Source organism: Odocoileus virginianus, chromosome 23 (assembly GCF_023699985.2).
Source record: "Odocoileus virginianus isolate 20LAN1187 ecotype Illinois chromosome 23, Ovbor_1.2, whole genome shotgun sequence".
NCBI classification, from domain to species: domain Eukaryota; kingdom Metazoa; phylum Chordata; class Mammalia; order Artiodactyla; family Cervidae; genus Odocoileus; species Odocoileus virginianus.
In genome coordinates, this window is record NC_069696.1 from 21,809,288 (window position 1) to 21,821,724 (window position 12,437).

Consider the following 12,437-nt stretch of genomic DNA (forward strand, 5'->3'; position numbering starts at 1 on the left):
TGAACCCGCGTCTCTTACATCTCCTGCACTGGCAGGCAGGTTCTTTACCACTAGCACCACCCAGTAGAGTGTATATGTTAATCTCAAGCTCCTAATTTATCCTTACTGCCCTTTCCCTTTGGTAATCATAAATTTGTTTTGTTTTTTATGGACACCTCATTTTTAATTTCATACAATTTATAATTATAATTGTGCACCCAATTATAATTATAATGTGCTGCAAGATATTTTTTCTTAATTTTTAAAAATCACATGAAAATGCAAAAACCTTCTTACCTTACAGGATACGTGAAAAAGGCAGTAGGCTGGATTTGGTTTGCAGGCAGTAATTTGCTGACCCCTGGTTTAGAGGAACAAGCATTGTACTAAGCGTCAGAAGATAAGATTCTGCCTTTTCTTTCACTACTATTCACTGTTTGACCTACTTACCCCAAATCACTTAATTTTTTTCAAGCCTCAGTTTCCTCTTCAACAAATGAAGGAATTGAGTAAGTTAATCTCTAAGATTTTTTTCTAGATCTATAGATCATAGAATCTATTATTCTATGATTTAGCTCACTCATTAGCCATCTAATTCCAAGTTAGATGTTAGCAATGAAGAGTTTCAAATTTCTTCAAAGATTTTTATAATCATTTATATTTCTTCATAACTGAATCAGCCAATTTAGCTACTTGTTAATACCAATTTTTAAAGGCTTGATCAAAGAGGAAACCAAAGTTAATTTATCTCCATTTTTGTTGCTCAGACACTCAGTCATGTCTGACTCTTTGTGACCCCATGGCCTATAGCACACCAGGCTCCTCCGTCCATGGGATTCTCCAGGCAAGAATACTAGGGTGGGAGGCCATGTCCTTCTCCAGGCGAACTTCCTGACCCAGGGATCGAACTCTTTATCCCTTACATCTCTCACATTGGCAGGTGAATTCTTTACCACTAGCACCACCTGAGAAGCCCATAATTGCCCATAGATCTCATATTTTTCTGAGTCACTCACAGGCCTTGGACATTCTGTAAAGTACTGCCTGCTCTGTCCGCACCTACTGACAGACACTCGCAGTTCTACAGGAAAAATGCCGCCCTCAGATCCTCCTCTGGAGTGCTTATACCTGACGCCACTTAGTCCTTAAAAGCTAGAGCCTGTAATGATTAGAAGCATTTATAAGTTAACATCCTAACAAGGTATATGGGAAGCACTTGTTGGGCTGAAAAGAAATGTCTACTTGTAATGTTATCACGCAATCATTTTACTGTTTCTGTGGGTAGTCTTAATTATCTTTCCTCACCTGTATAATGCACGTTTTGTAGAGGAGATGAAAAATAAAGAGTGGCAGAAGGTTGAAGAAAAATTTTGTGTCTTCCACAAGGAGCTCACTGTAGCGACCGCCATTTTTTTCCTTGGCATGGCCCAACCAGCTTGTCACACCTCCGCCAAGGTGGCAATACTGCAGACAACATGTTTTCAGTGCATTAACAAACACCCTGAATGTTGTCAGGAGGGAGCAACCTGCAGATAATTGGAAGGACTATGTATTTAGTAAAGGAATATTTTTCAGTTTTCCAAAATATCTATCAGAAAGATGACAATGGTAAGGATGAAGGGCAGTGGTGAGAAGATTTTAGCACCCAAGGGGCTGAATTCAAAGGAACAAGCTTCTGACGAGGGTTCTGGCATCCTGGTGACCAGCCCAAGGTGGTGCCTGACAGCTGGTAAAAAATGAAAAAGGTAAGATCAATGGAAGCATATTAAAAAGGGAAGAAAGGTGACAAAATATAGCACCAAAGTAAAAGATTTCAGAATCTCTCAGAAGCCTCTAACTTTAACACATTAATGAATGAGACAACCTGAACTTTCTTTTACAGCCTTAACACAAAGAACTGGTACTATTTTTTTTTTAATATAAATTGCCATATAAATAATCCTCACTTTCCTTGTCAGGTAGAAGGTGGTTTCTTATTTTGACATGTAGATGAAAGGAAATATATTCTCTGCTTTGACTTTATCCTTGAATTTCAGACATAAGGTTAAACTTTGAACTCTTCAAATGACTTTATATATGTTGATAGTGTCACGAAAAGTTCAGATTAGATTAGCTGGCTTTTGACTTTTCCAGTAGTTTCCTCTGGGTTTATATGGCTGTCCCTTAGCATCAGAAGCATTTTATTGCTTTAGATATTTGCAATCACTTAACTGCTAGTGATTTGCAACCTCACTGTTGGTTCTTTTATGATCTTTCAAATTTCACCTTTTCATTGACTCAGTTAGGACTTCGTGATCCAAAGACAGATAAGAGATCCTGGTTTAGTTAGCAGTTCAGAGGTGCCATCATGATTGTTACAATGTTTCACAGCACTCCTTTGGACCAGATAAACCCTGCCTCAAATTACAAAGACATCAAATCATGGTGCAGGATAAACAGTGAAATAAACAGGAAAATGCTTGAGTTTCTCCAAAGAAGGCTGCTTTAGAAACTCAGAGTATATAGTTTGATCATCATTTTAAATAAATTCAAGTTTCCCATAGTAAAATTCTAGATGAAATGCATTGTAACCAAGTTCATTTAAATGCCACAGTGTTGGTTTTCAGATTTAAATAAAGAATATTAATTTCTTTTCATGGTTATAAAGTGATGATATTGATTGGATCTGGTCTTTTCTTGAACAGTTGTAATAGACCTATTATGTCAGTCTTTGATTAATTGAGGAAGCTGGGGGCCTGGTAATTGAATATGGAGCCTCTCACCTCTAAGTCACTGAATCAAATCCAACCCAAATTGGTAGTGACCAAGAATGATTAAAGCAGAGGCTCTTTGGCGGCCTCCGGGAAGTGTGTTGAGGTCAAGTGGAAGTATGTCGGGATAACTGATGACAGGAGACAGGCTCATATCTACTGCCACTCTTGTCTCGTAGTCACTGTGGCCAGACTTGGATGAAAGGCTCCCAGAACTGAGAAGTCCAAAGGAGACAGACATCCCTGTGAGTGGCCAAGGTTTGTGTCTCTTAACAACGGAATAATTGGGACATGTCTTTACTATTGGAGGAAGAACCGCTCTATTAGGAAACTTTCTCAGCTATTTCAATTAGTTTACTTAAGGTTAAGATGAGGACTGAAAATGTCTTGATGAACAATCTAGAGACTGAATTTGAACAGGTCTGGGTTTGGAGGCTTAGCTTCCTGACATTTCCTTCTGATCCTGCTTCAGTTGCTCATCAACCTGTTCTCTGCTCAACTCTTGTGAAACAGTACCGAGTAGTCAGAGGGTTATTACTGGTATTGATCCAACTTACTCTGTGCTTTCAAATAGGCTTTATTATTAAATGATGACTATTTGAAGGGTAAAAGATTATTTCCAGAGGCATTTCCCCTAATTTCCTTCCTATGTTTTAAATTCAGGATTTTATTGAATATAATGTTTTAAATTCACTATTTCTTCTTCACATAAACAAATCACTATGTCTCAAGGAAAACTGGGATCTACTTTTATGTGTGATAAATTGATATCTCCAATCTTATTAAATAGTTAATATTTGCTATCTTATTATTTCTAAAGAAAGGGAGTTTGAATTAGTGCTTCTGAAATTAGCTGTGTTAAAAGTTAAAAGTTTTTAAAGGGAACTATAAGCAAGGTGAAAAGACAGCCCTCAGAATGGGAGAAAATAATAGCAAACGAAGCAACAAAGGATTAATCTCAAAAATATACAAGCAGCTCCTGCAGCTCAATTAAAAATAAATGACCCAATCAAAAAATGGGCCAAAAAACTGAACAGACATTTCTCCAAAGAAGACATACAGATGGCTAACAAACACATGAAAAGATGCTCAACATCACTCATTATCAGAGAAATGCAAATCAAAACCACAACAAGGTACCATTACACACCAGTCAGGATGGCTGCTATCCAAAAGTCTACAAGCAATAATGCTGGAGAGGGTGTGGAGAAAAGGGAACCCTCTTACACTGTTGGTGGGAATGCAAACTAGTACAGCCGCTATGGAAAACAGTGAGGAGATTTCTTTAAAAACTGGAAATAGAACTGCCATATGACCCAGCAATCCCACTCCTGGGCATACACACCCAGGAAACCAGATCTGAAAGAGATACGTGCACCCCAATGTTTATCGCAGCACTGTTTATAATAGCCAGGAAGTGGAAGCAACCTAGATGCCTATCAGCAGATGAATGGATAAGGAAGCTATGGTACATATACACCATGGAATATTACTCAGCCATTAAAAATAATTCATTTGAATCAGTTCTAATGAGATGGATGAAACTGGAGCCCATTATACGAGTGAAGTAAGTCAGAAAGATAAAGACCAATACAGTATACTAACATATATATATGGGATTTTAAAAGATGGTAACGATAACCCAATATGCAAAACAGAAAAAGAGACACAGATGTACAGAACAGACTTTTGGACTCTGTGGGAGAAGGCGAGGGTGGGATGTTCTGAGAGAACAGCACTGAAACAAGTATTCTATCAAGGGTGAAACAGACCACCAGCCCAGGTTGGATGCATGAGACAAGTGCTTGGGGCTGGTGCACTGGGAAGACCCAGAGGGATGGGATGGGTAGGGAGATGGGAGAGGGGATCGGGATGGGGAACACATGTGAATCCATGGCTGATTCATGTCAATGTATGGCAAAAACCACTACATTATTGTAAAGTAATTAGCCTCCAACTAAAAAAAAAAAAGTTAAAAGTTTTTTAAAAAAAATTCTCAACTATAATAGTCAATACATTTGTGAAGTATGATAAAATGGAATACTTAAGAAATAACATAAAAACAAAGATACAAAATACAAAACCTGATCATGAGTATTAAATTCAACAGATATATGATGTAACTTTCAATAATGCTTGTACATATTTTCTCCCAGTGACTTTTTTTGTTTGTTTTTGTTTGTTTGTTTGTTTTTTCTTTGTTTCACACTAGTAACAATTTATGATAAGCATTGGTTGACAGGCCAAGTTTTGAGAAGCCTACCTTGAATACACACTTTGAAAAATGAATTTATTTAAATAAGTAAAATTGTATCTGATATGGTGATATGAAACAATAAAAACAAAATGATTAAGAACAAGAAATGATTAAGTATGAACGAAGTCTAAAATTTTAGCTAGCCCTTGAAGTGTGCATAAGTGATGCCAAACAGATGTGAATGCCAACATTCATTCATTCATTTAATATATTTATTACATACCTACTGTGTGCCAGTAACTTTTCTGGTCCTTAAGAATATAGTAGTGAAGAAAGATTTATAGGTCCCTGAGAAGACACTACACACCCTGGGAAATACTAGGTGAGTTCAATGGTGAAGACAAAGTGAAGTTATAAGATAGAGACTGGAGAAGAAAGGTGTGTATGTTCCTGCTCAGTCATGCCAGACTCTTCGTGATCCCATGGACTATAGCCCACCAGGCTCTTCCATTCATGGCATTTCCCAGGCAAGAATACTGGAGTGATTTGCCATTTCCTACTCCAGGGGATCTTCTCGACCCAAGAGTCAAACCTGCATCTCCTGTGTCTCTTGCATTGACAGGGGGATTCTATACCACTGATCTACCTGGGAAGCCTGGGGTTGGGTGTAGACGACACCTAAAGAGCTGAAATTTGAATTGAGAGTTGAATAGACTGGAAATAGGCAAAATGACCCAGAGGAAGCATATACCAAGCGTGTCATGAAGTAGAAATGAGCTGGGAGAGGCTCAGAAACAGTAAAGGTCAGTGATGCTGTAGCTCAGAATGTTGGAAGGAAATGAAGTTTAAGAGTTGGTCAGGGTCAGACTTTACAGGCCAAAGTAAGGAACCTGGAATTGATTTTTCATGTTATGAGAAACCATTAAGAAATTTTACACAGAGTAGACATAAGATATGATGTACGTTTTAAAAAAATTACTCTGGAACTCTGGTAGTTGCGTGCATAATGGATTTTAAGGAACAAGAGACAAAGATGGAAGACAGTTAACAGGTAGTGATGACTTGACCAGACAGCAGGAAGAAGAGAAGTGAACAGAACGGGATGTGCTTACAAGTCAATGACAAACCCCTAACTACCCACCCCCTCCAAATCCTTCCTCCCTGCTAACCATAAATTCACTCTCTAAGTTTGTTAGTCTGTTTCTGTTTTATAAATAAGTTCATTTGTATCTTTTTTTAGATTCATATAAGTGATATCATTATGATAATTGTCTTTCTTTTCTGATTTATTTCACTCAGTATATACTGACAATCACTAAGTCCATCCATGCTGCCATAAATGGCATTATTTCATTCTTCTTAATGGTTGAGTTTTCATCACATATAATGTACACACTGCTATATTTAAAATGGATAACCAACAAAGACCTACTGTATAGCACAGGGAACTTTACTCAATATTGTATAACTACCTAAACGGGAAAAGAATTTCAAAACGAATAGATACTTGTATAACTAAATCACTTCACTGTACATCTGTAATACAACATTGTTAATCACCTATCACCTAATCACCTATACTTCAATATAAAATAAAATATTAAAAAAAGAATGAGAAGTGTTGTTGAAGAATCAACAGGATATTTTGACATGGGGAGAGGTTGAAGAAATGAGATTTGAGGATGCTACTTCTATTCCCCTTACAGAAGATGGAAAAGAAAGCACATTTGCAGTTGGATGAATTAAGAGTTGAGGTTTGGTCAGCTTAAATTTGAGATGACCCCTAGATAACCAAATAAAAATGGTGAATAGGAAGTCAGAAATGTGAGTTTCAAGATGAGGAGAGAGGTTAAATGAAATGGAGTGTTTGGTGTGGGTCACTTAAGGAAAGAGGGCGAAGAGAGAAGAATGGGGTCCTGGAATAAATCCCAGGGCTCTGTTTCAATACTTTGGCCATCTGATGTAAAGAGCTGACTCAAGACCCTGATGCTGGGAAAGACTGAGGGCAGGAGGAGAAGAGGACGACAGAGGATGAGATGGTTGGATGGCATCAACGGACATTAAGTTTGAGCAAACTTTGCGAGATAGTAAAGGACAGGGAAACCTGGAATGCTGCAGTCCATGGGGTTGCAAAGAGTTGGACACTACTGAGTGACTGAACAACAACTGCATTCTCATAAGAATGAGAAAAGGTGGCCAAGGAGAAAGAGTGGACAATAAACTAGATGGACTGTTGGTCAGAGGAAAGAGGAAGTAATAAACCTAATTGATAAGGTGAACTGAGAGGAAGCCAGTAAGGAGGCAAGAACAAGAGCTATGCAATAATCTGTCTATGCAGAGGGAGCATCCATTATCCAGTCACACTGTAACTATCCCTACGTGTCAGGAGGGAAGTCCCACTGAAAACATCTGTATCTAAACATCATACCACATTCTTGGATTAATCTATTAGGCTTAATGGGAAACTCAAGCCTTCTGTACAAATAATATTGTGCGTCTTGTAGACTCAGCCTTTAAAAAAAAAAATCCATTGTCATTATAATCCTCAAATTGCTTTTCTACACCAGGAGCAGAAACTGGGAAGTTGAAAAAAAAAAAAAAAAAACCTGAAATGAAAATGCAACTGAGACTTCAAGCTCCAGTTTAAACGTGCGTGGCAAACACACCAGGTGTGCACATTTTCAAATTAAACAGACGAGCTATTTTAAATGCTTATTGCCAAACTTAAAAGATCGTAACCATTACTATTTTTTAAAAAAACTTTAGAAAGCAATTTTTTAATTCTTTGTACCCTTAAGTCCTTGGCTCTGATGGTCTGCTCCTCTGACCTTGATCTAATCATGAATATCTATGCTACTTAATTATAATAAAAAATCCTACATTGCACTCTAGATGGTAGATGCACTTTTTTTTCCCCCTTCTTTGGTCACCTGCCAGTTCTCAAAATTACAGCAGTGGGAAGAAATGCAAATGAAGACTGTGCTTGACAGCTAAACATAATGGAATGCATGGCCCACATTTGAAAAGTTACCTTAAAATAAAAGGTAGCATATAAAAAATCATTTCTTTAAGGTCACCTATGGCTTTGAATTACAGCTTTGAGGAAGTTCCAATTTAGTCATCAGAGAGGAAGAAGCCAAAATAAGGATGATATACTTTTCTAGAGGGAGGACAGAGTTTTACTTCACCATAGTTGGGTGATTGTATTACTTTGAAAAAGAAAACAAAACAAAGCAAAACAACTCAAAAATATTCATTTTATAGAGTACTGTGTAAAGTAAACTGCTGGTGAACAGTTTATAATTTTACCTGCAGCTAATACAATTTTTTTCTTGTAACTATCCAAAGAAAGGTTATTTTATCACATGTTAAAATATGTAGCATATGAACTACAGTAGTCTGGCAGTAAACAGTGCTGATCAAATAGATTTGTATGAAGAATTGTAGTTCTTTATTCAGATGAATATATACTTTCAAATAGGAGATTATGAAGCAAATGGTTGGATGCTGAATATTTAGAAAATCTGAATGTAAAAATTATGTATAAACTTCCCTGTTGACTTAGAAAGTAAAGAATCTGCCTACAATGCAGGAGACTCAGATTTCATCCCTGGCTTAGGAAGAAGCCCTGGACTAGGAAATGGCAACCTGCTCCAGTATTCTTGCCTGGAAAATCCCATGGACATAAGAGCATGTAGGCTGCAGTCCATGGGTTTGCAAACAGTCAGACATGACTGAGTGACTAACACATTCACAAAAGAAGAATTATGTGACAATTACATACTCCAGAATATGCCAAAGTGGTCTTTTGACAAAAGTTTATACTTCCTTTACATTTTCCTCTTTTTTGCCTTTTGGGGCTGACAGATAGGATCTCTCAGACATCTTTTTGCATGATGAACCCATTCCACAGGCTTCCAGGAGGCTGGGTACTGCCTAGCTATGACGGACAGAACACAGAACTTGGAGAAACAAGGCTGAGGCTTCCAGGGTGATGTTTTCCCTGTCTCACTGCCTCAGTATGTGGTGTAAAAAAAAAAAAAGCTCTAGCCTGAGAAAAGTAAGATCTGGGTTCTGGTTCCACATCAGCTACTGCCTGTGACGTCTTGGGCAACTCATTAAATTCAATTATGTCTCATCTTCTGCACTCAGTTTAACAATAGCAAACATTAAGCATTTACTATATTCCAAGTATGTATACGACTCAGGAATTTTCTTTTATAATTAAATTTATTTATTTTTAATTGGGGGCTTTCCTTGTGTCTCAGGTGGGAAAGAATCCGCCTGAAGTGCCGGAGACCTGGGTTTGATCCCTGGGTTGGGAAGATCCCCTGGAGAAGGTAAAGGCTACCCACTCCAGTATTCTAGCCTGGAGAATTCCATGGACTGTATAATCCATGGGGTCACAGAGTCAGACACGACTGAGCGATTTTCACTGATTTTTAATTGAAGGACAATTGCTTTACAGTATTGTGTTGATTTCTGCCTAACTGACACATGAATTTTTAACTGTATTCAGAAATAGATCATTTCAACACAACGTGCTAGGTGAAAAAGTAAAGCTCGGGATGGTACAAGAACAGAAACAAAGTCCATGGAGTATAGTCTGTAAAAGGGAACACTGTGCCTTTCTTGCCCACCTCACTGGTATGGGGTGAAATGAAGTACAAGTGGTGAATGTGCTTAATTTTAAAGAATATAACTTCTTGCATTGCTGTTAGTGGTAGCTGTATAGATAAGGGGTAGAAATAGTGGTAACAGTGAAGGTACTACTGAAAGTAAAATATGTTAGAAATTAAGATCAGAGTTTTTTTAAACAAGAGAGATAATATGAACAGGGTGACTGATCAAAGAAAGAGAATAGAAATTCCAGAAATGCAAGTGGTGGTATACAGGAAGGTGGCACCTCAAAGCAGTGGGAAAAATTACACTTTTTAATAAGAGGCTGGATAATAAACAGTCATATGGAAAAAGATAAAATTGAGTTCACTTTTTAAAACTTATTCTAATACAATTTCCAAATTGGTCACAGATATAAAAGTATATATATATATATATATATATATATATATATATATACACACACCAAAAGAAATATGAATGAATTCTTTTATAATCTGGGAGTGAGGAAAACTTTTTCACCATAATTCAAAATCTAGAAACATAAAGAAGATAGGTAAATTTGATTTCAAACATAAACTATGCAAAGACAAAGCAAATAGACAAAAGTCTTGTGCATGAAAGGGCTCTGCTAGTGGCTCAAGGGCAAAGAATCCACCTGCAATGCAGGAGGTGTGGGTTCAATCCCTGGGTCGGGAAGATCTCCTGGAGAAGGAAATGGCAACTCACTCTAGTATTCTTGCCTGGGAAATCCCATGGACAGAGGAGCCTGGTGGGCTACAGTCCACAGGGTCACAAAGAGTCAGACATGAATTAGCAACTCAAAAACAGTGACAACTTGTAGTGCTGTTCATCACAGCACTATTTACAGTAGTAGACCACGGAAGCAACCTAGATGTCCATTGACAGATTAATGGATGAAGAAATTGTAGTACATATATAAAATGGAATATTACCCAGCTATAAGAAGGAATGAATTTGAGTCAGTTCTAATGCAGGGGATGAACCTAAAGCCTATTATAAAGAGTGAAGTAAGACAGAAATATTGTATATTAATGCATATATATGGAATCTATGGGCTTCCCAGATGACACTAGTGGTAAAGAACCCACCTGCCAATGCAGGAGACATAAGATATGCGGGTTGAATTCCTGGGTTGGGAAGATCCCCTGGAGGAGGAAATAGTAACCCACTCCAGTATTCTTGCTGGCTGAATCCCATGGACAGAGAAGACTAGTGGGCTACAGCCCAGTCCACAGGGTCACTAAAAGATGACCTGTTAGTTGTTTTTAATAATAGGTTAAAAACAACTAATAGATCATCTTTGGAAGACACTGAAGTTCACCTCATTAATTTGAAAATCTGAAAATAGAGGGAAAGAATTAAGACACTTATAATCTTTTCCCTCAAGAAAATTGGAGATACCAAGGGAACATTTCATGCAAAGATGGGCTCAATAAAGGACAGAAATGGTAGAGACCTAACTGAAGCAGAAGATATTAAGAAGAGGTGGCAAGAATACACAGAAGAACTATACAAAAAAGATCTTCATGACCCAGATAATCATGATGGTGTGATCACTCACCTAGAGCCAGATATCCTGGAACGTGAAGTCAAGTGGGCCTTAGGGAGCATCACTACGACAAAGCTAGTGGAGGTGATGGAATTTCAGTTGAGCTATTTCAAATCCTGAAAGATGATGCTATGAAAGTGCTGCACTCAATATGCCAGCAAATTTGGAAAACTCAGCAGTGGCCACAGGACTGGAAAAGGTCAGTTTTCATTCCAATCCCAAAGAAAGGCAATGCCAAAGAAAGCTTAAACTACTGCACAATTGCACTCATCTCCCATACTAGTAAAGTGATGCTCAAAATTCTCCAAGCCAGGATTCAGCAATACGTGAACCGAGAACTTCCAGATGTTCAAGGTGGTTTTAGAAAAGGCAGAGGAACCAGAGATCAAATGCCAATATCTGCTGGATCATCAAAAAAGCAAGAGAGTTCCAGAAGAACATTTATTTCTGCTTTATTGATTATGCCAAAGCCTTTGACTGTGTGGATCACAATAACCTGTGGAAAATTCTTCAAGAGATGGGAATACCAGACCACCTGACCTGCCTCTTGAGAAACCTGTATGCAGGTCAGGAAGCAATAGTTAGAACTGCACATGGAACAACAGACTGGTTCCAAATAGGAAAAGGAGTATGTCAAGGTTGTATATTGTCACCCTGCTTATTTAACTTCTATGCAGAGTATATCATGAGAAACGCTGGGCCGGAAGAAACACAAGCTGGAATCAAGATTGCTGGGAGAAATATCAATAATCTCAAATATGCAGATGACACCACCCTTATGGCAGAATGTGAAGGAGAACTAAAGAGCCTCTTGATGAAAGTGAAAGAGGAGAGTGCAAAAGTTGGCTTAAAGCTCAACATTCAGAAAACTAAGATCATGGCATCTGGTCCCATCACTTAATGGGAAACAGATGGGGAAACAATGGAAACAGTGGCTGACTTTATTTTTCTGGGCTCCAAAATTACTGCAGATGGTGCCTGCAGTCATGAAATTAAGACACTTACTCCTTGGAAGAAAAGTTATGACCAACCTAGATAGCATATTAAAAAGCAGAGACATTACTTTGTCAACAAAGGTCCATCTAGTCAAGGCTGTGGTTCTTCCAGTAGTCATGTATATGTGAGAGTTGGACTATAAAGAAAGCTGAGCGCCAAAGAATTGATGCTTTTGAACTGTGGTGTTGGAGAAGACTCTTGAGAGTCCCTTGGACTGCAAGGAGATCCAACCAGTCCATCCTAAAGGAGATCAGTCCTGGGTGTTCATTGGTAGGACTGATGTTGAAGCTGAAACTCCAATACTTTGGCCACCTGATGTGAA

The 12,437-nt window shown here is 38.1% G+C and overlaps 1 protein-coding gene across 1 annotated transcript in view; it reads right to left on the reverse strand.

Annotated features, from left to right (window-relative positions):
* The window catches only part of SLC15A5 (solute carrier family 15 member 5), an 88,680-nt gene that overhangs the window by 61,352 nt on the left and 14,891 nt on the right, over nucleotides 1–12,437 (reverse strand). The window contains exon 4 of the mRNA XM_070454179.1: nucleotides 1,285–1,505. Coding sequence (XP_070310280.1) covers nucleotides 1,285–1,505 — 221 coding nt within the window. The remainder of the gene's footprint in view (nucleotides 1–1,284; nucleotides 1,506–12,437) is intronic.